The sequence below is a fragment of the Lontra canadensis genome, unplaced genomic scaffold (genome assembly GCF_010015895.1).
Source record: "Lontra canadensis isolate GAN:19392208 unplaced genomic scaffold, GSC_riverotter_1.0 scaffold66, whole genome shotgun sequence".
Classification (NCBI taxonomy): Eukaryota; Metazoa; Chordata; class Mammalia; order Carnivora; family Mustelidae; genus Lontra; species Lontra canadensis.
The window spans coordinates 5,873,836-5,899,906 of record NW_022631060.1 but is presented as its reverse complement, the minus strand read 5'-3'; the positions used below and the strand labels follow the sequence as shown (position 1 = coordinate 5,899,906).

At 56.3% G+C, this 26,071-nt stretch overlaps 3 protein-coding genes and 1 non-coding gene across 9 annotated transcripts; 3 read left to right on the top strand and 1 right to left on the bottom strand.

Moving 5' to 3' along the window:
• Positions 1-1,685: 1,685 nt before the first annotated feature.
• SLC29A2 (solute carrier family 29 member 2) lies at positions 1,686-9,714 on the top strand. 3 transcript variants are annotated; one of them, XM_032879551.1, is made up of 12 exons: positions 1,686-1,765; positions 2,011-2,092; positions 3,597-3,757; positions 3,995-4,134; positions 4,526-4,660; positions 5,317-5,414; positions 5,628-5,712; positions 6,279-6,415; positions 6,678-6,783; positions 6,904-6,989; positions 7,858-7,940; positions 8,613-9,714. In XM_032879551.1, exons 1-12 carry the CDS (start codon positions 1,737-1,739, stop codon positions 8,722-8,724), a joined length of 1,254 nt encoding a protein of 417 aa, XP_032735442.1. In that variant the 5' UTR covers positions 1,686-1,736; the 3' UTR covers positions 8,725-9,714. The 3 variants fall into 3 exon arrangements, with proteins under 3 accessions (XP_032735442.1, XP_032735440.1, XP_032735441.1); XM_032879549.1 differs by having other exon boundaries at positions 7,741-7,940; XM_032879550.1 differs by having other exon boundaries at positions 7,741-7,940; positions 8,617-8,763.
• Positions 9,715-15,715: 6,001 nt separating this feature from the next.
• Positions 15,716-15,797, bottom strand: TRNAS-GCU. The gene has a single exon. It is a non-coding gene; the product is annotated as a tRNA-Ser (tRNA).
• A 434-nt stretch (positions 15,798-16,231) lies between these two features.
• B4GAT1 (beta-1,4-glucuronyltransferase 1) lies at positions 16,232-18,530 on the top strand. Its single transcript, XM_032879548.1, has 2 exons — positions 16,232-17,424; positions 17,669-18,530. The coding sequence occupies exons 1-2, from the start codon at positions 16,369-16,371 to the stop codon at positions 17,858-17,860; spliced, it is 1,248 nt and encodes a 415-aa protein (XP_032735439.1). The 5' UTR covers positions 16,232-16,368; the 3' UTR covers positions 17,861-18,530.
• Positions 18,531-18,826: 296 nt separating this feature from the next.
• On the top strand, positions 18,827-25,976 carry BRMS1 (BRMS1 transcriptional repressor and anoikis regulator). Of its 4 annotated transcripts, none has more exons than XM_032879545.1 (10): positions 18,827-18,923; positions 21,633-21,780; positions 21,863-21,953; positions 22,119-22,246; positions 22,428-22,507; positions 22,602-22,698; positions 23,292-23,384; positions 24,447-24,511; positions 25,056-25,095; positions 25,433-25,976. In XM_032879545.1, the coding sequence occupies exons 2-10, from the start codon at positions 21,642-21,644 to the stop codon at positions 25,438-25,440; spliced, it is 741 nt and encodes a 246-aa protein (XP_032735436.1). In that variant the 5' UTR covers positions 18,827-18,923; positions 21,633-21,641; the 3' UTR covers positions 25,441-25,976. The 4 variants fall into 4 exon arrangements, with proteins under 4 accessions (XP_032735436.1, XP_032735438.1, XP_032735434.1 ...); XM_032879547.1 differs by having other exon boundaries at positions 18,838-18,940; positions 21,635-21,780; positions 24,473-24,511; XM_032879543.1 differs by having other exon boundaries at positions 18,838-18,940; positions 21,635-21,780.
• The last annotated feature ends 95 nt before the right edge of the window (positions 25,977-26,071 follow it).

Below are 26,071 nucleotides of genomic sequence, written 5' to 3'. Positions count from 1 at the left end.
TCATGATCCCAGGGTCCTGGGATTGAGCCCCACATCAGGCTCTCTGCTCAGCGGGGAGCCTGCTTCCCCCTCTCTCTCTGCCTGCCTCTCTGCCTACTTGTGATCTCTGTCAAATAAAAAAAAAAAAAACCTTTAAAAGAAAATCTTTTAAAAAATAAAGAAGGAACATAAACTTTATTAATTTCTGTTTAAACAAAGTTGTCAGCAGCCGCCCTGAAGCCATCTCTTTGTCAGAGAAAGAGGGAGAGAGACCAACATGTGTTAGAAACATGTTAGCACCAAGTTGAGACTTTCCCCTTGACATATTTTGAAGGCTTGAAAGCAAACTGAAAAGAGAATAACTTTCTCTTTCAGTGTAATTTAATGCTGTCCCTTTTCTCCCTCAATTACATAAATTATAACCCGTTTATCGAGGACCTGCTACCAACCAGGCAGGAGCACCAGGTGTTTGCAGTAATGAGACACTGGCCCAGACCAGCACAGTCGTCCCATAGACTCACAGTCGAATGGAGAAACACACTCGTAATCTGGAAGTGGTCGTAAAATTTCATTGCTTATGAAAGTCATTTGTGGTCTGGAGCTTTGTGGTCACCACCACATTGTGGTCTCACTTCTCCAGCATCCCCTGTACGCAGGGCAACTGCAGAGCAAACAGATCCATTTGTAATTTACTTGAGCTAGAGCAAATTAATTCCAAAATTGCAGCGGTTTATAATCTTTTAGAAGTTTTTCACAGGAAAAAAAAAAAAAAGTAGGAGGTGGGTGCGTCTTAATAGGTTTGATGTGTGACCTGGGGCCGCCCGAGAAAGTTGTTTGTTTGCTTGCTGGCTTGGCGGCAACGCTGGGAGAACGTCTCCGGGTCACCCTTTCCTCCTGAGCCTTTGCTTAACCCCTTGCTGCCCGGAATGCAGCTCAGCCTCACTGTCGCCAAGCCCGCCTGGACTCCCCAGCTGGGCCCACGCCTCCGCAGGGCGCCCCAAAGGCCCGGCGCTTCCCCAGTCACCGCTTGGAGGAGAAGAAGCCGTCGGTCCGTCTCTCTTCCAGACCCGCCTGCGGGCTCGGACAGCACCGCACATGGCCTTCTCCGTGGCCTCCCGAAGCACCCAGCTCGGCGCAGCCCCCCAGGACCGCTGGTGACAGACGCTCAGGTTACCCCTGGACAACCCAGCTCCTCCGCGGGCTCCCGAGTTACCCCGCGCTGCGCGGGTCCGACACCACCTCCGAACTGGCGGAGGGACCCGGGCCGCTCGCCAGCTCGGGGCGGGGGAGGGGCGGGGTACCTCCCCTACCACCTCCCCCACCCCTCCCGCCGAGGTCCGTGACCCGCGCCCGCGCGGCGGGGAGGCCCCGGGGACCTTCTCAGGTCAGCTGCCACTGAGCCGCCCGGGACCACGAGGGTAGTCGTGGGTCCTCGAGCTCCAGCGGGTCCAAAGCTGGAGTCCAGAGCCCGGGCTAGGAGGAGGTGGGGAGGTGTGGTGCGACCCTCTGTCCCCGCCCCGGAGGCGGAGCGAGGTCCGAGCCCGAAAAGCCTGACACCCTTGGAAATCCGTCCCGGCCTTCCTCCCCTGCTCCCGCCTCGCCCCCGCCCCTTTCGGGGAGACCCGACCCCCTCCCTCTGTCCGCCGCCCACAAGACTCAGTATTCCGGATCCCCCGGCCCTCGGGCCCCGGCGTAGGTGCAGGTGCAGGTGCAGCGCGCCACCTCCCTCCTACCCCGGCTCATCCCTCTGGGCGGCCATGGCGCGAGGAGACGCCCCACAAGACAGGCGAGTTGGGGACCCGGTGGGGTGCGGACGGGGATCCGGGTGGCGATGGCCAGCGCAGACCCGCTGCCTTCGGGCGCTCCAAGGCTCAAAGCAGACTAGATGGAACTACAATTCCCATCAGTCTCCTCCCTCAGCTACCTGAGCCAGGGTGATGGGGGTTGTAGTCCGCTCTGCAGAGGGGGCGGCCTGGCGGGAGGCGGGGAGGCGATGCGTCCTCAGGGTGACCTTCTGACTGATCTCCACAGCTACCACCTGGTCGGGATCAGCTTCTTTATCCTGGGCCTGGGCACGCTCCTTCCCTGGAACTTCTTCATTACGGCCATCCCGGTGAGACTTGGCTAGAGTGCCCAGCCTCATGGCCACAACCACCATCGCCTTGGACGCGAGGAGTACCAGGCGCTTTCCCACCGCGCCGCCTTTGACTCCTCATTATGCCTGTTTGCGCGTTTGTCCGCTGAAGCAAAGAGCCTCAGAGAGGGGAGGTGCCCCGCTCACAGATAGGAAACGTCAAGGTTTCGGGGACGCCCAGATCCTAGAGGGGCAAGGCCACCAACGGGGGCGGGAGCTGTGGAACTAGCCAAGAACTACCCACCCACCACCCCCGTTTGTCATTATTCCCTGGCTAGTCATTCCTGGGCTAATCCACTCCCAAAGTGGGTTATCCAAGCCTTTGGTTTTCATTGAATAAAAACAAATTATATTCATTCATCCAACAAACAGTTAATAATGTGCATCTACTGTGAACCAGGCCCTGTTCTTGGCACTGGGGCTATAGGGGGAAACACAACAGAGGAAACCTCCGCCCTCTTGGAGCCTGCATTCTCTCAAGGGAAGGCAGAAATGTGGGGTTTGTATTCTCTTTAGGACTGAGTTGTTCATACATATTCAGTGCAGCAACTTTCCAGATGCCTTTTCAGTGTCTGGCTCTCTGCTGGGCCCTGGAGACCCAAAGTTAAATCAGCCCCTGGTCTTGAAAAAGACTTGGGTGCCAAAGAGCTATTAATAATTTAATAGGGCACCTGCCACTCCAGGCTTGGAGCAAAGTCCTTTGGGTCCCCGGTGGGGGTGGGGGAGGGAGTAATTCCTTCTGCTTCATAGAAGAGGTGATTTGTAACTTGGGAGAAGGGTAGGTAAAGCATGGGTGTTTGGGGGTTGGAAGGTAGCAGGAGGAAAGGGAGAAGGCATTCCAAGTGGAGAAGACAGCCTTGCAAAGGCACTCAGGCAGGGGAATGCCAGCCTGTTCAGAGAAAGGGCCAGAGCCTGGGAACCTAGAGCTTAGCAGGATGGAGCAGGAGATGCAACACAAAAGGGAGGTCAGGATCTGGTTCTGAAGGGCTCCCACTGCTGTTTCAAAATCTTGGGGGTTTGCCCTGAAGGCAACAGGGAACCATGGGTAGGGGGGAGGAGTAAGTTAAGCAGAAGCTTAAAGAATGTGTGTTCCAGAGGGAATACAGTTGGTCAGCACTTAGGCCGGGCCTGGCTTACAGTAGCCACTCAGTTAATCTTCAGGAATCTGGAAGCTGCTGCAGGAACGGGGGTAGAGGCTGGAACCAGGGCTCTGCAGAGCAGGGGTGATTCAAAGATGGAGTAAGTCCCAAGCTGGGGGTTCTTAGGGCTTGGGCTCTGTCCCAGACATCAGCTGTTCAATTCAGGGAACATTCATCAAGCTCTGACTGTGTGCCAGGTGCTAGGATCTGTATAAGGACAGACAGCTCCCGCAGATTTTAACTGAGCAATGGCAAGCACGGGAGGAGACGGAGAGGAAAAGCTGGCGGGTTCCTCAGGGTAAGTCGGAGGGTGACCTGTACCCCCTCCCCTGGCATCCTGGCAGTACTTCCAGGGCCGGCTGGCAGGGGCCAACACCACCACCGGGACCCTGGACAGCAACCACACCGGCCCTGCTGACACCTTCAACTTCAACAACTGGGTGACGCTGCTGTCCCAGCTGCCCCTGCTGCTCTTCACACTCCTCAACTCCTTCCTGTACCAGTGGTGAGAGGCCCCGCCCCTCGGGCTCCCTGCAGGCTGCCCCTCTGTGGTCCCTCCACCGCCCCTGCTAAGGAACTCCATCCATCCCTGGGCCCAGGGAAGACCTCCCATCCTTCCTCCACTCCCCCTGCATGCCCCATCCAGCTCCCGCTGTCCAACCCTGGGCTCCATCTCTTGCCTGCCTCCCCCTGCCGGGCCAGGGGTTCAGCCAATGCCCACTCCGCCCCTACCTCTGAGCAGCGTCCCTGAGACGGTGCGGATTCTGGGCAGCCTGCTGGTCATCCTGCTGCTCTTTGCCCTGACGGCGGCGTTGGTCAAGGTGGACATGAGCCCTGGGCCCTTCTTCTCCATCACCATGGCGTCTGTTTGGTTCATCAACTGTGAGCACCGCTGCCCCTCCCCACCTCCCCACCTCCCCACCCCCTGCACCCAGGGCTTCAGCTGAGCCTCTTCTTTGTAACTGAAAGGGCCCAAGACAGCAGCAGCTGCACTCCTATCCCTCAGGAGAAACTGAGCCCCAGCGGGAACGGAAAAGTCACTTGTCCCAAACCCACAGTGACCTAAGATCAGGTCTCCTGGCCCCTAGTCCCTCAGGCCTGTGGCTGCACCTGAGAAGAAGAATGAATGGGACGGTGTTACACCAGGATGCCCAGAGTCTGATGCCTGCCTGACCTAGTCCAGGGTCTCCTGTGTACCCTGCCACCGCCTCCTCCAGGCAGCCTCTAAGGCCTGCCTCACTGAGCGACAGCCCCCGCTCTTCTCCCTCCACAGCCTTCTGTGCAGTTCTGCAGGGCAGTCTCTTCGGGCAGCTGGGCACCATGCCTTCCACCTACAGCACCCTCTTCCTCAGTGGCCAGGGCCTGGCTGGGACCTTCGCTGCCCTGGCCATGCTCATGTCCATGGCCAGTGAGTGGACTTGGGGGGTTGGGGGGGCGGAAGTGGCCTCTGGGATTCCGGGGAGCAGACAGAGTGTGCTAGGAGTGAGATGCCTTGGGTTCTGGGTAGAGATGGAGGTGATGGTGAGCTGGGGTTGGGTTTGGGGGTAGGGAGTGGGGCTCTTGGGCCCTATAGTGAGAGAATGATCAGGTGAGGGCTGGGTTAACCTGGGGCCTGGGACAGGATTCCTGAGGCTGACGCTGGTAAGTGGCAGCAGCCTGGGGTGCAGGGAAGGGGGGACAGGTTTAAGATTCAGGTAAATTTGGTTGGAATCCTAGTTCCACTGCTCCCCCGCCAGGGGCACTGGGCACCTGTGTCAGTTTTCCCACTGAAATGCTTCTTAAGAGTTCTGTCCTCAGACTGTAGGGAGCCTGCAGTAAAAATGAGCACATAATAGGTGCTCAACAAAAGTGACAAGTAGGAAGGAATGAAAGAAGCAAAGGGCTGGGCCGGGGCCCTGCACGGGTTCCTGAGTTTTGTCAGCCAGCAGAGTGGAAGAGGCCAGGAGGTGAATCTGAGAAGTGCATGATGGGAAGTGGGACAAGAGTCATTAGCCCCGCCCCTACCCCGCCGTGGGAGCCAGCGGGACCAGCCCCCTCCACTCTGCAGCTAAAGTTTCTGCACAGGTGGCGTGGATGCCCAGACCTCCGCCCTGGGGTACTTCATCACACCCTGCGTGGGCATCTTCATGTCCATCCTGTGTTACCTGAGCCTGCCCCACCTGGTGAGCCTGGTACTGGGCTCGAGGCCCCACTTCAGAGCATCTCAGATACAGCTCTGAGTCTGAGGCCCTGCGAGAGGCCAGGGGAGGAGGAGGAAGGGACCTGATCCCCAGAGGAGTCAGCCACTGGGGGACTCCAGCCTCACAGTCCACAGGGTGGAGAGGGAGCCAGATGCCTCCGCCACGCCAGGCAGGGCCAACGCTTTCCTTCTGCAGGAGTTTGCCCGCTACTACCTAGCCAAGAAACCGTCACAGGCGCCAGGGCAGGAGCTGGAGACCAAAGCTGAGCTCCTCCAGTCTGGTGAGTTCAGGACCCTGCGGGGCGGCGCACAGTGGGGGGGTGGGGGGTTACCCAAGGGAGGCCGAAGCTACCTCCGCAGGGAAGCGTTTCCCCTCTGGGACACCTCCCCAGCTGGAGTCCTCACCCCTAGTAGACTCGTGTGAGCAGACCCAGAAGAAACCCAGTGGGAGCAGAGCCATCCCTGTTGGTTTAGAGTGCCAGTTTCCCCCTCTGTAAAATGGGGAGACAGTAGAGCGCCAACACGCTAGTTCTGGGTCCAAATGCATTTGTTCGAATCCCGGCCTCACGGCATCCAAGCTGGGTGACCTTAGGCAAGTCCCTTAACCCCTCTGAGCCTCTGTTTCTTTATCTGGAAAGGAGTAGCAGGGAGATAATCCGTTTAAGGTGCTTAACTCTGCCCGACACACAAATGTGCTTCCTAAGAAGTAGCTTAGCATATTTCCCTGGTTAATTCTCTTTGCCTACATCCCGGGCTGGAGGAGAGCCACTTGTTTTAACTGCTGGGAATCACTCTCCATGGAGCCTGGTTGCCACAGGCATGACGCTGACCTCCCCTCTTGCCCCAGATGAGAAGAACGGTATTCCCAACAGCCCCCAGAAGGTAGCCCTGACTCTGGATCTGGACGCTGAGAAGGAGCCAGAGCTGGAGCCTGAGGAGCCCCAGAAGCCAGGAAAACCTTCAGTTTTCATTGTCTTCCAAAAGGTTTGGCTTGGATGTGGCCTCCAACCACCAGCCCTGGGGAAGAGAGAGCTAGTCTCTCCAGTCCTCTCTAAAGACCCTTAAAATGGAGTGGGGCCTTCATGTTCCCCTGGTCCACTTCAAAGTGCCAGAGTCATAGTGGGTCAGGAACACAGCGAGGCCAGGCCTCGGGTGTCTTGCCTCCGGGGCCAGTGCTTGGAGGCTGGGGCTGCGTCTGGGGCCCTAGTTGGCCCCGCCTACTTACACTACTGCCTCTGGCTCTCAGATCTGGTTGACAGCGCTGTGCCTCGTGCTTGTCTTCACTGTCACTCTGTCTGTGTTCCCTGCAATCACAGCCATGGTGACCAGCTCCACCAGTCCTGGGAAGTGGAGTGAGTGCTGGGAAGCAGAAGAGGGCAGGGCAGGGGAGAGGGAGGGAGGAGGACAGAGGAATTAAGGGAGGAGGAGGGGGGAGGGAGGAGGGACCAGGATGAGCCCTGTTTCTCTCCCAGGTCGGTTCTTCAACCCCATTTGCTGCTTCCTTCTCTTCAACATCATGGACTGGGTAGGACGGAGCCTGACCTCCTACTTCCTGTGGGTGAGCATACCTGGGCTGGGGGCACCTGACACTTCCAGGAAGCAGCTGGGGATCAGAGGGTGTGAAAGAGCCCAGAAAGATGATCTCCCCAAAGTCGGACCAATCTAGGTCTGACAACAGAACAGCTGGCCAAGAGGTAGTGAGCTCCTGGTCCCTGGAGGTATGCAAAGCAGGGCTTGGACAATGAGCTCCTTGAAAGCAGAAGTCATGTCCAATTGACCTGTGTCCCCAGCATCCAGCCCAGAGAACCTTACCTGGAGGTTCCTGTCCCATGTGAGAGGTTGGACAAGATTCTGAGTGTCTGGATTGCCTTTAGCCAGGGTGCTACTTCTCTAAATGAAGTCTTCCAAGGAGATAGAATGAGGCAGACCAAAGAGAAGCTGCTCTGATCCCAGCTGGGCTGGGGTCTGGATCCCCAGCCTCCAATCTCATTCAGCAACCCCACCTGCCCCAGAGGGGTCTGTGGAACCCCCAGGCGTCCTTGGAGGAGCCTAGCTGGGAAACCAAAGATGCCATGTAAGGTCTCCCCCAGTTCTGCTACAGAGAGAGGCCAACCTGAGCTCAGAAGGGATGGAGGGGGCTAGCCCCCAGCCAGTCCTTGATTGCTGGGTGGCCTCGGCCCAGCCCCTCACCCTCCAGAAGCCTCCGTGCTGGGCCCTCCCCGGCACACACAGTAGGAGGTCAGGGCAAATGACAGAGTCCAGCCGGGGAGGGCTCCCACGGACGGCCCTCAGCCCAGCTTCTGCCACAGCCGGACGAGGACAGCCGGCTGCTGCCTCTGCTTGTCGGCCTGCGAATCCTGTTCGTGCCACTCTTCATGCTGTGCCACGTGCCCGAGAGGTCCCGGCTGCCCATCCTCTTCCCACAGGATGCCTACTTCATCACTTTCATGCTGCTCTTCGCTGTATCCAATGGTTATCTGATGTCCCTCACCATGTGCCTGGCGCCCAGGTATGGGGGCAGGAGGGAGGGCCTGGGGCTGGGGAGTTGGGTCAGCGGAGAGAGGCCCATTCGGCTTCTAGCCAGCCTGGCCCTAGCTGTCTCTAGGCCTCGCTGGTGACCCCCCCGCCCCGGCACACTGAGCCTGCCTCAGGGCAGGAGTTGGGGAGACGGAGCCTGAGCAGGTGGGGTGGCTGGGGGGTGAGGGGCATGGAGAGGCACATTCCTGCCAATGAAATAGCCCGGGGACAACTTCCAGAGCCTCCCCTCTGGGCCTAGGCCCCAAAGCCTCTCCAAATTCTCAGTTGAACGTGGAGCTAATGTCTTGATCCAGTGGGGGATCGTGGGCTATTTACTTTAGGGACAATGGAGTTGAGAATCCAGAGAGAGTAAAGGTGACAGGGAGGACAAGCCTGGGACGTTTTGTGGCTCTCAAAGGCAGTGGAATCTAGAATCCTCTAAAACTGGGCCTGCGGGGGCCTGAGAGATGTCCTTGGCAGGGGCCTGGCTTGATAGATCGGGAAACTGAAGTCCAGAGAGAAGGGCCTAGTTACGGTGACCGAGAGGTGGGGTCAGCCCAGACTAGAGTTCAGGCGCCCTGTTGTAAGGGGAGCAGAGGGCACTGGTGCTGGGTCAAGACTTGGCCTGGTGTCCCCTAAGAGTTCCTCCTCTTGTGTGTCCTAGGCAGGTGCTACCACACGAGAGGGAGGTGGCTGGCACGCTCATGACCTTCTTCTTGGCCCTGGGGCTCTCCTGTGGAGCCGCCTTTTCCTTCCTCTTCAAGGCTCTGCTCTGAAGTGTTCCGTCCAGGGCTCGCCCACAGCTCTCTCCTCGCTGCCCCTTTGGAGCTGAGACCCCAACGCAGGGGGAATGGCGAGCCAGGTTCAAGCCTCTGCTGGGCGGGGGCCCCTTGGTCTGGAGGTGCCAGGAGGAAGTGGGATGCTGCTCTCCTTCCCTGGCTGGTGTCCACTCGGGAGCTGCAAGGAAAAATTCACCAGCGGTCATTCTGACCCTCACCCAGGAATGGAGCCCACACACGGAGACGGACTATTTAGAGACGCACAAGGCCTCATCCCAAAGGCGCCAATCAGGGAAAAGAGGGCCAAGAGTATATCTGTTAATTTCAAGAAATGCACTTGCTAACCTGTGGGGATGGGAGGCCACCAGTGGGGTCTTGCCAAGAGTGTGGCTGGTGGGGCCCAGCCCCTGGCTGAGAGTGGGAGTGGGGATTTCCTCATTTCCCTAGGCCTCAGTAACCCCAGGATCAAATCTCTCAGACCCCAGGGCAGAGGATGCCAGGGAAGCTGAGGGCAGCAGGGAGAAGGAGCAGACATTAGGGATCTGAGGGTACTCACGGGACCCTGTGGGTCCCAAACAGTGTTTTCATTGCCAACACCTACATAACTGTCTCCACTCCCCAGAGCCTGGCTGGGCCTCGGTCTCGGAGCTGCAGTGGGTTTTCACGGGTGCACGTCTCTTTACAGTGTGCAAAGCTCTTCTATCCCCGAGTCACACTGAGACCTTTGGGGGGAGCCAGGCAGGGATCGTGCGCTCCCCAAGTGCAGGTGAGGAAACCAAGTCTCAGGGGGAAATGACTGGTCCGTGGCAGAGCTGGGACCCAGCACCCACCTCCCTCCTCCCTGTAGGTGCTGTTCTTCCTGCCCACTACCTGCTTCTCTTTCCTTCAAGAGGTTCAAGGCAGGAGTCCTAAGCACTTACTCCACATTTTGGCTGTTCCTCCCTCCAACCCTGCTCCTGGGTCTAATAACAACCTTCTTCATTTGTATAATTGGTTCACTGAGTCTTTATTTCCAAAGCGCTTTCAGCTCTATTGGCTTTGATGAGCCAGGGGGGGTAGGGCTGATGGTACCCATTTGACAGATGGGATAACTGAGGCCCTGAGAGGGGTGGAGATTCATGGGCATCCCTGTGCTGGGTCCCCTTGACCACACAGTGGCCTGTGCTCCTGGGCAGAGCACCTGGCTGCGTGAACAGCTATCGCTCTCCCCCTCCGCTGGGGTCCTCTGCCTCCCCAGCCCTACCCCTTCTCAAAAATGGAGCCTCAGGGAGGCAGTCGGTGAATTTTCTGGAGGGATGGACAAGAGTCCTGCCTCATCACATGCCTGTACTATCCTGCCCAGACCAGAGAAAAGCGAAGCCATTAGAGGCACTGGCCTTTCTGCCCACGTGCCCTCCCGCCTGCCAGGACTGTTCACTGAGCAGCTAGCACGGGTTCCCTGCTCAGAGGGGAGATAGGACCTTGGGGGCTGAAATAAAGCCACAGGGCAGAACCCCCAAGGGAGGGTTCATTCCTTTGACTACTGTTCACTGTGCCAGACCCTGGCTGGTCTGGTGAGCCTGACACAAAGGAGACAGGTCCCCACCCCAAGGCCATGGGAACTAGAATGTAACATGGGATGGGGTCTGTGAGGGCCCTGCAGAAGTGTGGAATGTAAAATTCCCAAAAACGATGCTCTGGAAAGTCAAGGTGGCACCTCTGAGGAAGTGTCCCCTCAGCGGGGCCTCAAAGGAAGGAAAAATGAGTCATAGTCTTTGTTGTGTCTCCCCCCACCCCCGCAAACACACACAAGGCCCAGGTGGGGGAGGGGCGTCCCAGGCAGAGACAGCAAGGCCGTGGCATGGACACAGCATTTTCAGGAAACTCAGGGAACAGTGGGGACTTCTGGTTGGGGGGATTGGGGAGCCCCTAAGATGTGAGAGAGCGTGAGGGAAGAGGATGAGGCTGGAGCAGTGGATTGGGGATGAATGATGAAGGACTTTAGCGATGAGGCATAAATTGGGGGTTAGACAGAGGAGAGATCCAGGAGAGAAAAGGGTGGTTGCCTCCTCAGAGGCCGCTTAACCTAGTGGTTAAGTGCGGGTGAGCTGATCCAGCATTCTTTTCTTTTCTTTTTTTTATAGAAACTATTTTGGGGGGTATTTTTTTTTAATTTTTAGATTATTTATTTATTTATTTGACAGAGAGATCACAAGTAGGCAGAGAGGCAGGCAGAGAGAGAGGAGGATGCAGGCTCCCTGCTGAGCAGAGAGCCTGATGCGGGACTCGATCCCAAGACGCTGGGATCATGACCTGAGCCGAAGGCAGAGGCTTTAACCCACTGAGCCCCCCAGGTGCCCCTGATCCAGCATTCTGGGTTCAAAGCCAGGTCCTTTCACTGGCAAGCACTGGGAATGGGGACTTGCCTGTCAGTGTGTGGAGTCCTGTGGAGAGGTCGGGGTTGGAGTACAGACAGACGTCTACCAAACGGGGCTTGTAATCCTAAAGGAACCTTGTGCAGACCACGAGGCCTCGTCGGACCGCCTGGCTGGGAATGGTGAGAACAGGACCACTCACGTCCTGGGCCCCCTTCTCCTTCTCCACCTTCACAGACTGTTGCCTTTTGAACTCAAAGGTCCCCAGACCTGCCAGACCCACCCTTGCAGGCCAGGCAACAGTCCCAGGGAACCCACTGGTGCTGGTCTACAGTCTTCGAGAGCAAGCTCACGCTGGGCTGAGTGGTGGAGGGAGGATGGGCCCAGAAAGAGGACACTCATCCCTCAGCTATCCTTTTGCTGTCACAACTTGGAATTCCTTCTTCCCATCCTCCTTCCTGGTAGACTCAGCCCAACCTGCCCAGTCAGTATGCAGCCAGCTTTCGGTACCAGAAACATACTGAGGCCGATGGGCTGCGTCTGTCCGTTCCTCTCCTGATGCCCAGTCCCCTGGCCCCCGCCACCTCCCCAGCCACCTCCCCAGCCTGACGCAGTCCTGCCAGCATGCCCAGCTTCCCTCAGAAGCAGCCAGCTGCCATCAGCAAACACCTGTAGAGGGCGTTATGTGGCAAGCCCTGAGATAGGGCTGGTGGAGAGACAAACATTTGAAGGCCAATCCTCGACCTTGAGTTTCTCACCCTTTTATGAGGATGAGGCCTCCTGGTTTGTGAATTGATTCAACTTTCCAATGAAAAGGCAGAGGTTGTCAGATAGATTTAAAAATGATGCAACCATATGCTGTTTACCAGAAACTCACTTTAGAGCAAAAAACACAAATGAATTGAAAAATGAAAAAATGAGAAAAGTCATCAATAGTCATCAAAAGAGAGCCAGAATGAATATACTAATATCAGACAAAAGAGAGTTCACGTCAAGAATTATTTAAGATGGGGCACCTGGGGGGCTGAGTGGGTTAAAGCCTCTGCCTTCGGCTCAGGTCATGATCCCAGGGTCCTGGGATGGAGCCCCACATTGGGCTCTCTGCTCAGCAGGAAGCCTGCTTCCTCCTCTCTCTCTGCCTGCCTCTCTGCCTACTTGTGATCTCTCTCACTCTGTTAAATAAATAAATAAATAATCTTTAAAAAATATCTCCCCTCGAAAGAAAGAAAATCAAAAGAGAAATTGGAAAATGCCTTGAGACAAAAGAAAATGAAAACACCACACACTGAAAGTTATGGGATGCAGCCCGAACAGTGCTGAGAGGAAGTCTGTAGGTGTCAATGCCTACATGAAAGAGGAAGAAGGGGTCACCTGGCTGGCTCAGTCGATTGAGCCTGAAACGCTTGATCTCAGGGTCTTGAGTTTGGGCCCCACTGGGTAGAGATTACTTAAAAAAAAAAAAGAAAGAAAGATCTCAAATCAGTAATCTGATTTTATACCTCAAGCAATTAGAAAAGGAAGAGCAAATTAAGCCCGTAACTAGCAGAAGGAAAGAGACAATAAATATTAGGGTGAAGGGAAACACGGTGCGGGATAGAAAACAGAAAATCAATGAAACTAAAAGTTGGTTATTTGTCAACAAAATTGACAAATTTTTGACTAAAAGAAAAAGAGGAACTTATTATTAAAATCAGAAACAAAGATGGGGTCATTACTACTGACTATACAGAAATAAAAAGGATTATAAGAGAATACTATGAACAGTTGTATGACAACAAATGAGGAACCTAGATGAAATTAATAAATCCTAGAAACACACAAACTGCCAAAACTGATTCAAGAAGAAATAAGACGTCTGAACATACAAGAAATAACAAGATATGGGGCGCCTAGGGGGTTCAGTCGGTTGAGCCGCTGCCTTCAGCTCGGGTCGTGATCGCGGGGTCCTGCGATTGGGTCCCCTGTGGGGCTCCTTGCTCAGCGGGGAGCCTGCTTCTCCCTCCACCTCTGCCTACCACTGTGCCTACTTGTGTGCACGCGCTCTCTCTCTCTCTCTCTGACAAATAAATAAATAAATAAATAAAATCTTTAAAAAAGAAAAAAAAGGAATAACAAGATAGGATCGATAATCAGAGATGTCCCAACAAAGAAAATTTCAGGACCTGGTGACTTCACAGGCTAATTCTACCAGTCATTTAAAGAATGAGCACCAGGGGGCCCTGGTGGCTCAGTTGGTTAAGCATCTGCCTTTGGTTCAAGTCATGATCCCAGGGACCTTGGGTCAAGTCTCTTCTCAGGCTCCCTGTTCAGTAGGGAGTCTGCTTTTCCCTCTGCCCCTCTTCCTACTGATTCTCTCTCACAAATCAATAAAATCTTAAAAAAAAAAAAAAAGAATGAACACCAATCCTCTTAAACTCTTCCAAAAAAATACAAGAGGGCAGAACATTCCCTGACTCACTCTATGAGACCAACACTATCCTGATGCCAAAGCCAGATAAAGACATCACAGGAAAACTTAATAACCAATATCCCTTATGAATATAGATGTAAAAATCTCAATAAAATGTTAGCAAACGGAACCCAGAAGCCTCAGCTCATTAAAGGGACTATATACCACGACCAAGCTTGATCTACTCCAGAATGCAAGGGGGTTCAACATAAAAAAACAATTAATGTAACGCACCACATTAATAGAATGAAGGGGAAAAGCCACAAGGTCATCTCCACTGATGCGGAAAAAACATTTGACAAAACCCAACACCATTTCAAGATAAAAACACTCGGGATGCCTGGGCAGCTCAGTCACTAAGCATCTGCCTTCGGCTCAGGTCCTGATCCCAGGGTCCTGGGATTGAGCCCTACATCAGGCTCTCTGCTCAGTAGGAAGCTTGCTTCTCCCTCTCCCATTCACCCTGCTTGTGTTCCCTCCCAGCTGTCTCTCTCTGTCAAATAAATAAAATCTTAAAAAACAAAACAAACACTCAATGAACCAGGAGTAGATGGGAACTTCCTCAACCTGATGACACACATTTATGAAAAATCCACAATTAATGTCATATTCGATGATAAAAGACTCACAGCCTTTCCCTAAGATCAGGAAAGGGCCCGCTTTTACCATTTCATCTGCTTAATTCTGCACCAGAAGTCCTAACTACGACAATTCAGCAAGAAAGAGAAATAAAAAGCATCCAAATTGGAAAGGAGAAAGTAAAACCATCCATGTTCACAAATGATAAAATACACATACAGAAAAAAAAATCCTAAAGAATGCACATACACACACACTTAGAGCTAATAACCAAATTCAGCAAAATTGGAGGATTCAAGATCAACACACAAAATTCTGTTGTATTTCTTTCTATTTTTAAAGATTTTATTTATTTATTTGACAGACAGAGATCACAAGTAGGCAGAGAGGCAGGCAGAGAGAGAGGAAGGGAAGCACGCTCCCTGCTGAGCAGAGAGCCGGATGTGGGACCTGATTCCAGGACCCTGGGATCATGAGCCAAAAGCAGAGACTTTAAGCCACTGAGCCACCCATTGTATTTCTATACACAAAGTTCTGACACAATTCTGATGTGTGGGCTTCCCCCTTACACCAAGCAACTCCCGACACCACCCGAGTACCCTCCAACGCAACTCAATTCTGTCACCCTCTACCTGGAGACAACAGCAGGTCCCACGGCTTGCTGGCGCAGTCCCACAAGACGGCAACCCCCCCTTCAGATGCCCATCACAAATTCTGGTTGTCACCTGTGCTCCTGATGGACTGGCAATACCTCAGATGTTCCAGCCGCCACCCCCTCACTGGATTCGATTGATTTGCCTCCGCAAATCACAGCACTCAGGAAAGCGTTTTACTGGCTGGATTAGATTTAACACAAAAGGGTATGAATCAGGAATGGCCAGATAGAAGAGATACATAGGGAAAGGTATGTGGAAAGCAGACCCCTTATTAATGGTTTTCAACTCTGGTCTCTCTCTCTCTCTTTTTTAAGATTTTATTTATTTATTTATTTATTTGAGATAGAAAGAGAGAGCTCAAGCATAGGGAGCGGCAGGCAGAGAGAGAGGGAGAAGCAGGCTCTCCGCTGAGCTGAGAGGGGAGCTGATGCGGGGCTCGATCCTAGGATCCCCGGATCATGACCCAAAGGCGGATGCTTAAGGTCCCCAACGCTGGTCTTTCAATCTTCATGCTTCACTCCATCACACTGGGAAGCCAGGGTCGCTCCCTGGCCAGGCCCTCCTAACCAGATATAGCAGGCTGGACCTTCCATGTAGCTTTCCTTGATCTTGACACTTCAGTGAGACCATCACCACTTTTCAGTCTCTCCTCAAGCTCCGGCCACTGGGGAAGCCACTTCAGAAGCTTCTTGCTCATTCAACAAGCACGTAGTGATGGCGGCTGCGTGGTCAGCAACTCCACCACTACCAAATTCCAAATTTCACCAATTTACACAGAACAGTGGCACCTTCTAAAGGGCTTCTCTAATTACCGCAGATAACACACTGGCTCCCAATTTGGCATCAACCAGAATTCCAATCCGGGTCTTCTACGTGCAACTGAATCCCGGGCCCTCTTCCCAGGGAGTCAGAAAAGTACACCCCCTCACCTCCTGTAAAACAGGACTGACCGACGAGGATGGGATTCGAACCCACGCGTGCAAAGCACAATGGATTAGCAGTCCATCGCCTTAACCACTCGGCCACCTCGTCCCACGTGAAGTGCTCTTTTCCACATACTCTTATCTCTCATCTTCTCCGCAGTTTCCGCCCCACCACCAGCCCCCATCTTCGGTGTGGATTTCCTAGGACCTGGCGGAGGGAGAGACAGCGGAAGGAAAAGGACTTTTTGTGTTCCTTCCCGCCGGCCGCAGCCGCGAACCCGCGCCATCCTTCACCAAGCCGCGACCGAGAGCTCTGCCACGGTTTCCCTGCCCTAAGGCGTGGGCGAGTGCACGGGTGTTTCAGAAAGCGCCTAGTCCGGGGGGTCGCACACTGATCGGGAGGGAGGGGTGAGTATCCCTGGGAACCCGGCAGGCGCGGCCGCGGGCACTTTCAGGGTTTGCAGACCGCGGCGTGCGGAGGATGCAGTAGCTCCTCCTCGCGCGCAGGGGGCGAGCTGGCGCGCCCCAAGGCCCTCTCCGGCGGGGAAGCTGCGCCGGGCTCGGCTGGCCTCGGCTCGCTTCGGCTGCGCTCGGCAGGCTGCGGTAAATCCGGGCTTGCGGCGGCTGGCGAAGGCTGCGGCCCGGTGGTCCCCGCTGCGCGCCCTGGAGCCCCGAGAGCCATGCAGATGTCCTACGCCATCCGGTGCGCCTTCTACCAGCTGCTTCTGGCCGCGCTGATGCTGGTGGCGATGCTGCAGCTGCTCTACCTGTCGCTGCTGTCCGGGCTACATGGGCAGGAGGAGCAAGACCAGTATTTCGAGTTCTTTCCCCCGTCCCCGCGGTCCGTGGACCAGGTCAAGGCGCAGCTCCGCACCGCTCTGGCCTCTGGGGGCGTCCTGGACGCCAGTGGCGACTACCGCGTCTACAGGGGCCTACTGAAGACCACCATGGACCCCAATGATGTGATCCTGGCCACGCACGCCAGCGTGGACAACCTGCTGCACCTGTCGGGCCTGTTGGAGCGCTGGGAGGGCCCGCTCTCTGTGTCGGTGTTCGCGGCCACCAAGGAGGAGGCGCAGCTAGCCACGGTGCTGACCTACGCTCTGAGCAGCCACTGCCCCGATATGCGCGCCCGGGTCGCCATGCACCTTGTGTGCCCCTCGCGCTATGAGGCCGCTGTGCCTGATCCCCGGGAGCCGGGGGAGTTTGCCCTGCTGCGGTCCTGCCAGGAGGTCTTTGACAAGCTAGCCAGGGTGGCCCAGCCCGGGATCAACTATGCGCTGGGCACCAATGTGTCCTATCCCAATAACCTGCTGAGGAATCTGGCTCGGGAAGGGGCCAACTATGCCCTGGTAATCGATGTGGACATGGTGCCCAGTGAGGGGCTGTGGAGGGGCCTTCGGGAAATGCTGGATCAGAGCAAGCAGTGGGCGGGCACAGCACTGGTGGTGCCTGCCTTCGAGATCCGCCGAGCCCGCCGCATGCCCACGAACAAGAACGAGCTGTTGCAGCTCTACCAAGTGGGCGAGGTGCGGCCCTTCTATTATGGGCTGTGCACGCCCTGCCAGGCGCCCACCAACTACTCCCGCTGGGTCAACCTGCCAGAAGAGAGCTTGCTGAGGCCTGCCTATGTGGTGCCCTGGCAGGACCCCTGGGAACCATTCTACGTGGCCGGAGGCAAGGTGCCCACTTTCGACGAGCGTTTTCGCCAGTATGGCTTCAATCGGATCAGCCAGGTGCCCAAAGGGAGAGGGCAGGGGACATGGGGCAGGAGGAGTGGTGGGCTCTGGGAGCTATGAGTGGTCCTGGATGGAAAGGAGGCAATGAGGCAGGACAGTCATAGTTCACGAAGTGTTTGGATGGTGTGGAGGACCCAGGATGTCTCCGGAGGAGTGGGAATGCTGGAGAGGGGCTTTAGGGATGTCAGTGTCGGCCTCAGCAGTCTCATCCAGCTTCACTGACCTGTCTCTCCTCCAACAGGCCTGTGAGCTGCACGTGGCAGGATTTGATTTCGAGGTGCTCAACGAAGGTTTCCTGGTTCATAAGGGCTTCAAGGAAGCTTTGAAGTTCCATCCCCAAAAGGAGGCCGAAAATCAGCACAATAAGATCCTTTACCGCCAGTTCAAACAGGAGTTGAAGGCCAAGTACCCCGACTCCCCTCGTCACTGCTGAGCCTTTCTCTCCCCTAGTCAGAGAAGTCTCAGCCTCTTCCCTCCTTAGGCCGTCCCTCAGGCCTGACAGGGGTAAGAAATGTCACCCCACTTTACAGTGGTAGCTGTGATGTTGGAACACTGGACTTGAATACGGGGTGCTGGGATCAAGTCCTGGCTTTACCACTAACTAGCTGTGTGGCCTTGAGCAAATCCCATTTCCTCTCTGAGCCTCAGTTATCCCGTCTGTAAAAAGGGAGGTGAACATACCTACCTCACAGAACTGTTGGGAGGCTCAGATGAGATGCTATATGTGAACCATTCTGTAAGCTTCGTACAAATGTGAAGTATTATTAATATTATTACAGTATTATTGTTGTTATTATTATTATTAACAATCGGGTGGGTGGGCAGTAGGAGAGTGAAAAGTATGAATGGGGCAGAACTGAGAAGTCTGAGTACTTAACAAATTGGACTTTTGGGGGAAGAAATCAGGTGAAGGCATTGAATTTAGTTCTTAGCTCTTGGGCAGAATCCTAAACTTCCTGGTTCTTCCAGCCGCCTCCGGCCTCAGGAGCTCTGGAGAAAGGAAGGGTCTGCAGGTTCTCTTCCCGATCTGTGCCCTCGAATAGGCTGGGCTGGGTTATTTGCCTACCACCGACCATGTGTAAATAAATGAGTGTTCACACCTACGGCTGGCTCCATGACTCTCCTGAACCCGGCGGGCAGGGGGTGGGGTCGTGGCTTCTTCCCTTCCACCCGAGGGATGAGGGGACCGGAGTGGGGGAAGGGGGGGAGGAGCTGCGGCCCAAGGGGCGCCGACCGCAAAACAAGGAAACCACAAGGGTCTTGCGCGGCTGCTGAAGGCCTGCGTGAATGTCGGCCGGTTGCTATGGAGACCGACCCCGCGGTATCCCAGCATGCCTCGCCCCAGCTGTCCAATTGTGAGCTCGGCGCCGGGCGCCTCCTGATAACGTATGCGGAAGTGCGGCGGGCCCCGCCTCCCGGAGTAGAGGGACGGGCGCGACGTTTCCGGGAGCCCGGCAGCCGCGGGCACCTCTCAGGGAGTTTCAGACGTCGACCCGGAGGCCCCCTCCCCGCGGTGCGTAACGCTCCTCAGGGCACCTAGTTCGGCGTCTCTGGCCAGTCGGTCGGAGCTGGCCCAGTGAGGGCCGAAGCGGAGACTTAACCGGCCGGACGCGTGCGGCGTCGCGGGCCCGCTGCTGGCCGCCGAAGAGCCAGTGACTCCCCGCCCGCGGCGCCGGCGCAGACGGGAATGGAACCGGGCGGGAGGGTCCTGCCGCGCCGCACCGCGCCGCGTAGGGGTCTGGATTGGCTTTCTCTAGGGAGAAGAAGCGGCCTTCCGTGGAGGTCTGCCCTGGAAGTGCCCACTTTCTAAAAACATAAATTGCCTATGTTCAGCGCCTTACAATTGCCTTTTCCATCCTTTACCCCTTGCGATCACTCACAGTAGCGGTGTTTATCCTCCTTTTGCGCCCGGGGTAAGGAGGGGAGATTGTGATTTAATTTTGCTCACTCAGTAGAGTTAGAGACATCTGGAGACAAGAGTAAATATATATGTATTTAACAATGAAGAGGAATTGCAAATTGGCCAAACTTCAGTAACTCAGGCTTGAGAATGGGGAAGAATGAGGCTGGTTTGGAGAACTGAGGTTTTCAGGTCAGATTCAGATCATCTGTGAAACCCTTGAGGAATGCGACTAAGCCGCTCCTTGAGCCAGTTATTTGACATAACTCGAATTGTGTTAAGAAAAGTTAACAGAATACTTCAGGTTTGCAACCACTGCAGGGTCCTGGGGCAACCAAGAAGTAAAAAGCCTGCCTGAAAAAGTGCTTTGTTTCGTTTGTATTTGTGGCAGCGGCATCAGCGCGCAGGAGAGGCCTACAGCCTGGTTAGGCAGACAGATGAGAAAATGGGCAATTAGAGAGGAGATGTAAACACGTAGGGCTTCCTGGAGGAAGTGGCGTTTACACTGATCTAAAGGTCTACAGAACTGGACCCAGAGAGGTTGGAAGAACATCGCAGTGAAATCAAGCCTCCAGTAGGTGGAGAGATTAACTATTGGGAGGACCATTTAGTCTTCCTCTTCAGTATCTCTTGGCAACATTTGGCAGTCACCGTCCTTCCGTCTGAAGTTATTTCTCCCCATGACTGAGTTTCTCTTCTTCCGCCTCTTGCTAATTTCCTTCTCCTTTGCTGGGTTTTCATCACCTGCCCCTTTGGTGGCCCTGGGAGTCCATCCTGGACCTCTTCTCCACACATTCTGCCCTGCTGGTTCCACTGGCCTCTCCCTTGACCTGAAGAACTCTCTATATGCCGGTGACAGATACCTGCAGCCCAGATTTCTCTCTGAGGCTTAGACTCATGTGCCCCTTCTCTCATTTTGGGGTCTGTGCACACACTGTTCACTCTGCTTAGAATGTTCCCTCCCCAGCCATCTCCGTGATCCTCTGGCTGAGCTCTCCATGCTGATGCTGCGGCAAGGATCTCCCTCTGCAAACCTTCACTGTTGGAGCAAGCTCCTGGTTCCAGTTAGATGCCTCTCCCATATACGCCCCGCCCCCATCTTAGCCCTTCTCACACTACAGTACTGTCTGCTGCTCTGCCTCTCCCAGGAAGCTGTAAATTCCTTGAAGTCAGAGACTGTCTCTGCCCTGTCATGCCCTGTCGTGCCCAGCATCTCCTGTGCTGTCTGAAGGTACCTGGCATGTGTTAGGTCTTTAATAAATCTTAGATAAGTATATAAAAGAAAGAATGACTAATAGAGATTCCTGGGTGGCTCAGTGGGTTAAAGCCTCTGCTTTTGGCTCAGGTCATGATCCCAGGGTCCTGGGATCGAGCCCCGCATCGGGCTCTCTGCTCAGCAGGGAGCCTGCTTCCTCCTCTCTCTCTCTCTGCCTGCCTCTCTGCCTACTTGTGATCTCTCTCTCTGTCAAGTAAATAAATAAAATCTTTAAAAAAAAAGAAAGAAAGAAAGAATGACTAATAGTGTTCAACTAAGGGAAGCAGGAAAAAAACACTGGCATTGGGCACCAGAAGGTTATCTGCTGCCACAGGACCATAGAGAAATGGAACGGAACATCTGGGAGATGAAAGGGTTGGAACAGCCAGAGCCTTTAAAAGCGTAGCTGTGAGTTGGGAAATGGGGAGTAGTTAAATGGAATGGGGCAAGGTTTTGTGTTTCTGCTATTTCTAAATGGGAGGCAGTATCCAAACACCTCTAAAGTTTCGTGGGCCGGAGCTGTCAAAAGGGAGCATTGGAGAAACAGTGGAGGCAGGGGTGCTGGTAGCCTGAGGCTCCAGAGAAAAGAGAAGGACATGACAGGGCCGGGGGGGGGGGGGTGACCCAGAGCACAGGGAGACGGGAAGGGAATCGCAGAATGTTCTCAGGAAGAGAAGTGGAGGGCCTTGCCGGGGGACGACCAACAGGAAGGGGTGGAGAGGAGGACAGAAGGGTGTACTTAAGGATTGACTGTGAGATGGTGGAGTCAAGGAGCTGGCCCAGTCCTTCAGTCTGTGCGGGGCCTTAAACGCCCCAATCACAAGTGTGTGTCCAGTCCCCGAGGCAGTGGGGACCCCACCCTTGGTGTTTCCCATCTTAAAGACCATCACCTTGGCCAGCATTCCCCACACTGGGATCAGCAACAATGTCCCAGGACGTGAGCATTTCCATGGCTCCCAGGCCTCGGGGAGATGTGCGCACAGGGCTTGGTTTGACTCCCCGCATGGCCACTTCCTGCTTATGATAAGCGATGGCTCCCCTCCTTCTCCCAGAGCCGAGATGCCCGTCCAGCCTCCGAGCAAAGACACAGAAGAGATGGAAGCAGAGGGTGATTCGGCTGCTGAGATGAACGGGGAGGAGGAAGAGAGCGAGGAGGAGCGGAGCGGCAGCCAGACGGAGTCCGAGGAGGAGAGCTCAGGTGAGTTCCCCAGTGCGCACGCGAGGGCCCACACGTGCCCGCCCGCTCCTCGCAGCCGGCGCTGACTGGCCTCTTCTCCCAGAGATGGACGATGAGGACTACGAGCGGCGTCGCAGCGAGTGCGTCAACGAGATGCTGGACCTGGAGAAGCAGTTCTCGGAGCTAAAGGAGAAGTGAGCGTGGGGCGCCTGGGGCTGTGTCTCCCGGGGCCCCCTGGGCGTGGGGGCGCGGAGGCGCGGAGGCAGCGGGCTGGTGCTGGGCACGGGCGTCTGAGGACCTGCCGCGCAGGACCGGCCACGTGCTTGAGGGACACACATGCTCTGCCTTTTCCTTCCCAGGTTGTTCAGGGAACGGCTGAGTCAGCTGAGGGTGCGGCTGGAGGAAGTGGGGGCTGAGCGGGCACCTGAGTACACAGAGCCTCTGGGGGGCCTGCAGCGGAGCCTCAAGATCCGCATTCAGGTGGCAGGTCTGTGGGCCGTCCCGTGCGCTGGGGCAGCCCCCGGGCCTCCCCTCTCTGCCTCTGCCGGAGCCTGGGGCTCTCTGCTCCCCGCTCTTCCCTTCCCTGCCAGGCCCTGCTCCTGGCTCCCTATCTGGGACACGCAGGTCCCTGGCCAAGCCGGGCTTCCCATCTCCCCTCCCCGCTGTAGGGATCTACAAGGGCTTCTGTCTGGACGTGATCCGGAACAAGTACGAGTGTGAGCTGCAGGGAGCCAGACAGCACCTGGAGGTGAATGTGACGGGGTGGAGGGTGGGGGGGTGGGGACAGCGGAAGTGGCTAGTCCCCACCGCTCGCTGAGCCTGAGTGGCCCCACTTCTTCCAGAGTGAGAAGCTGCTGCTGTACGACACCCTGCAGGGGGAGCTGCAGGAGCGGATCCAGAGACTGGAAGAGGACCGCCAGAGCCTGGACATCAGCTCCGGTGAGGCTGCCCGGCGCTGCTCTCTCTGTGCCATCCCCCCCCACCCCTGCTCTGCCTGCCGGGGGAGCGGGGAGCGTGCCAGAGACCTTGCTTCATGGGCTCACCGTGTGGCCCAAACGGAACCAGGCACAGAAAGGACCCTGCCCAGTGCCTGGTGCACCAGGGAGGCTCAGCAAAAGTGGGCCCCCCCCGCCACCCACCTTGATCCCTGCTCTCTTTCTAGAACAGGAGGTGTCATTCTGACACCCCCACGCCTACAACAGCCACAGGTTCCCCCCATGTCCGCAGCGCCTGTGTTCATGGGGCGGGTCCTAGGGAGGCCTCAATGGTCATTGGGCACCGCCCACTAAACAGATGAAGAAACTGGTTGGACAGAAGTACAGAGCCCCCCGGCCCCCCAGGCTCGCACAGCCTTGCGGTCCTCGGGCCCTGACCTCCGCTTCTAAGCCCCCCCTCCCCCGGTCCTGGCTCTCTCCACCAACCTGGGAGGAAGGGGAAGGGCTGGCCTGGCTCCTATGAGGGACCCAGCTCCAAGGGCAGAGTGTCCTGGGCGAGCCAGCACCTTGATCCTGACTCTGGCTTTGGGGGCACAGAGTGGTGGGATGACAGACTGCACGCCCGAAGCAGCACAAAGACCTGGGACTCCCTGCCGGCCAGCAAGAGGAAGAAGGCTCCTCTCGTCTCTGGTATCCTTCCCCCAACGGTGGCCTGAATCTGACATCATCGGGGTTAGCGCCACCCCAGGGAGTGGGTAGAGGCACGTGGAAGGCGGAGTCACACCGGACACATGAGGTGACTCCAGCTGTCGGGAATTTTCTAAGGCCCTGGGTCTCTGCCAGGCTGTGCGGACCATAGAGAAAGAGCAGCGCCCCCTCAGTGAGTCCCTTAGCTTCCTGAGCAAAGTCTCCTTTGAGGCTTTCCCTCAACAGCCCGGGCAGGTCCCACACTTTCCCACTGCCACCTGCCTCCCCCATCTGCTCTCACTTTCCACCCGCTTCTCGGAAAGTCGTACTGCCTGTCTGTGCCTGGTCACGGCTTGCCTCACCTCCTCTGTGAAGCTTCTCCTGGTTTCCTCGCAATGGCGATAGCTTCTCTGTCTTCTGTACCCCTGCGGCCTAACCCGGGACACCCTCATCCCATACACAGTTGCCCCCTGCCCGCCCTTAGGCGTAAGCCCCTTTAGCCCCGGGCCTGCTGAGCCCTCATCCCTCCTGGCAGTGTCCGGCACATGCAGAACAGAATCTGCAAGTCCTCCACCCCCACGCCTGGGTACTCCGGCCATCAGACTCTCGGGACCTGGCCGCCTGGTGATGGCTGTCGCGTCAGGCAGGGAGGGAAGCATCCAGGCTGCAAAAACTTGAGGGGTGAATGGGGGGCAAGGGTGTGGAGACATCAGGTACAGAACCCGGGAGGAGTGGGAGTGTGGGGAGTGGGAGAGCAAAGGAGGGTTGATTCCCGGATGGAAGGGACTGAGGTCTGTGTGTGTAGAAGGGACAGGAAGGGGACAGGGTTTTTACCTCCTGACTTTTACACTGGAGGGACGATGAAGGGGGAGCACTGGGGAGGTAGGGGTGAGGCTTAGTACCCTCCCCCCAGACTTGTGAAGAGGACACAGGCCCTGCCTTAGGAACCTGGGAGCCAAGAGGTGGGAGGCAGAACCTGAGCTTTCACCGGGGTCCTCAGCCCCCTCGCCGCTGTGACACCTATCCCCTCCACCGGGCTTCCTGCTTCCTTGACCCCTGTTGCAGGTCCTTACATTGTGTACATGCTGCAGGAGATCGACATCCTGGAGGACTGGACGGCTATCAAAAAGGTGGGGCCAGGGCCCCTGCTTCCCCGCGCGGGTCCCCGTCCCTGACACCAGCTTTGGTCTCTGCGGGCTCATCACACCTGGGCTTCCTGAGGGCCTGGGAGCCCTGCTCGCCCTCAGCACCTCCTGCCTTCAGCCCAGGTTCCCTGGCATTGGCCTTTTTTAGAGAGAGAGGGAGAGAATGCGTTTGCATGTGCGAATGGTGTGGTGGGGGGAGTGGGGAGTGCAGAGGGAGAGAGAGAATCCCAAGCAGGCGTCGTGCCTAACACAGAGCCCAATGTGGGGCTCGAGCTCTTGACCCTACTGAGCCGAAACCATGAGTCGGAGGCTTAACCGACTGATGGCTTAACCCAGGCGCTGGCCTGAGACTTCCCGGAGGAGGGACCTTTCAATCTGTGTCAGCCCCTTCCTCCTTCCGGGGCAGGTTTTGATGGGATGGGAGGCACTGACCCAGCAGCGCCCCTACCCCAGAGAAACTGATGTGGAAGAGGTTGCTTGCCCAGCTGGAGGCAGGCTCTCAGGAGGCCTTTTCTTCTTACCCACCCAGGCTAGAGCAGCTGTGTCCCCTCAGAAGAGAAAAGCAGATGGTAAGACCCACAGGAGTTGTTCCGCCTCCTGCCCCCACCCCCAGCCCAGCGTCCTCGGAAAGAGCCCAGAGAGAGACAAGGGTTATGTCAGATCAGTGGCCCCCGTTAGAATGGTTGGCGTTTGGGGGTTTGGGCAGCCAGAGCCGGGGTAGGGATAGGGGATGAAGCTTCCCCCAACCAGGACTGGGTAGGGGGCGCTGGAATGCTGGGCCCATGCTGAGGGCTGTGGAACTGCCCTGGACCACCCCAAGGCCGGCCGCAGCCCCAACAGGCAGTGGTGTCCCCTCTTGGTTCAGCTTATCACCTGCAGTGCTCTCCGCTTCTGGCATTCCCTCAGGACCGTGACCCTGCCGTTCAGAGCCAGGGGGCGCCTCGGAGCAGCTGGCCGCAAAGCCAGGATCCACATTTTCCTGCTGTGAGAAGGCAGGCTGACAGGGTCTGTCCAGCCAGCTCCCCGGTACTGCTAGTGGATCTTCCCCTCCAGCCATCACTGGTCCGGACTCCTCTGCCCTCCTCGGGGGGCCTGCACAGCTGTGGCCCAGAGCTGCCCTAGCCAGGCAAGACTGTCTCCTCCGTCCCCAGCGAGTGCACCGGCGCCGCCTCCCAGAGGGCAGCCTCCTCAGTGCTGTCCCAGACAGAGAAGGTGGGACTCCTCTTACACCAAAGCAGCATCCTTCCTGCTGACCTTGGACCAGTCACTGAGCCAGTGAGCTGGGCCCCATTTCATGGGAACTCTGAGCCAGACATCATATTTTGGGGGGGCCTGTCTTTTCTGGCTGCTGTTGGAGGTGAAAAGGCAGGTTCCCCAGGTCTTCTCCAGGAGGTTCTTGGTGTCTCCCAGATTTCAGGGACTGGAATTAAAACCTTTCCTGGGACCTCGGTGTGAGCTGTGTGTGTCTGATTTACCTTGCAAGAGAATCAGGGCTCCCCCAGGGAGTGCCTGAGTCAGGGGGGGGGCTCTTCCTGGAGTCCCCCG

Excerpts from the sequence above, each read along its gene's own strand:
- SLC29A2 (XM_032879549.1), top strand. The coding sequence starts at position 1,737 with ATGGCGCGAGGAGACGCCCCACAAGACAG. Across the intron at positions 3,758-3,994 it reads AACTCCTTCCTGTACCAGTG|CGTCCCTGAGACGGTGCGGA; the intron begins GTGAGAGGCCCC and ends ACCTCTGAGCAG. Across the intron at positions 7,941-8,612 it reads ACCATGTGCCTGGCGCCCAG|GCAGGTGCTACCACACGAGA; the intron begins GTATGGGGGCAG and ends TGTGTGTCCTAG.
- B4GAT1 (XM_032879548.1), top strand. The coding sequence starts at position 16,369 with ATGCAGATGTCCTACGCCATCCGGTGCGCCTTCTACCAGCTGCTTCTG. Across the intron at positions 17,425-17,668 it reads GCTTCAATCGGATCAGCCAG|GCCTGTGAGCTGCACGTGGC; the intron begins GTGCCCAAAGGG and ends CTCCTCCAACAG.
- BRMS1 (XM_032879545.1), top strand. The coding sequence starts at position 21,642 with ATGCCCGTCCAGCCTCCGAGCAAAGACACAGAAGAGATGGAAGCAGAG. Across the intron at positions 22,247-22,427 it reads GATCCGCATTCAGGTGGCAG|GGATCTACAAGGGCTTCTGT; the intron begins GTCTGTGGGCCG and ends TCCCCGCTGTAG. Across the intron at positions 24,512-25,055 it reads ACTGGACGGCTATCAAAAAG|GCTAGAGCAGCTGTGTCCCC; the intron begins GTGGGGCCAGGG and ends TTACCCACCCAG.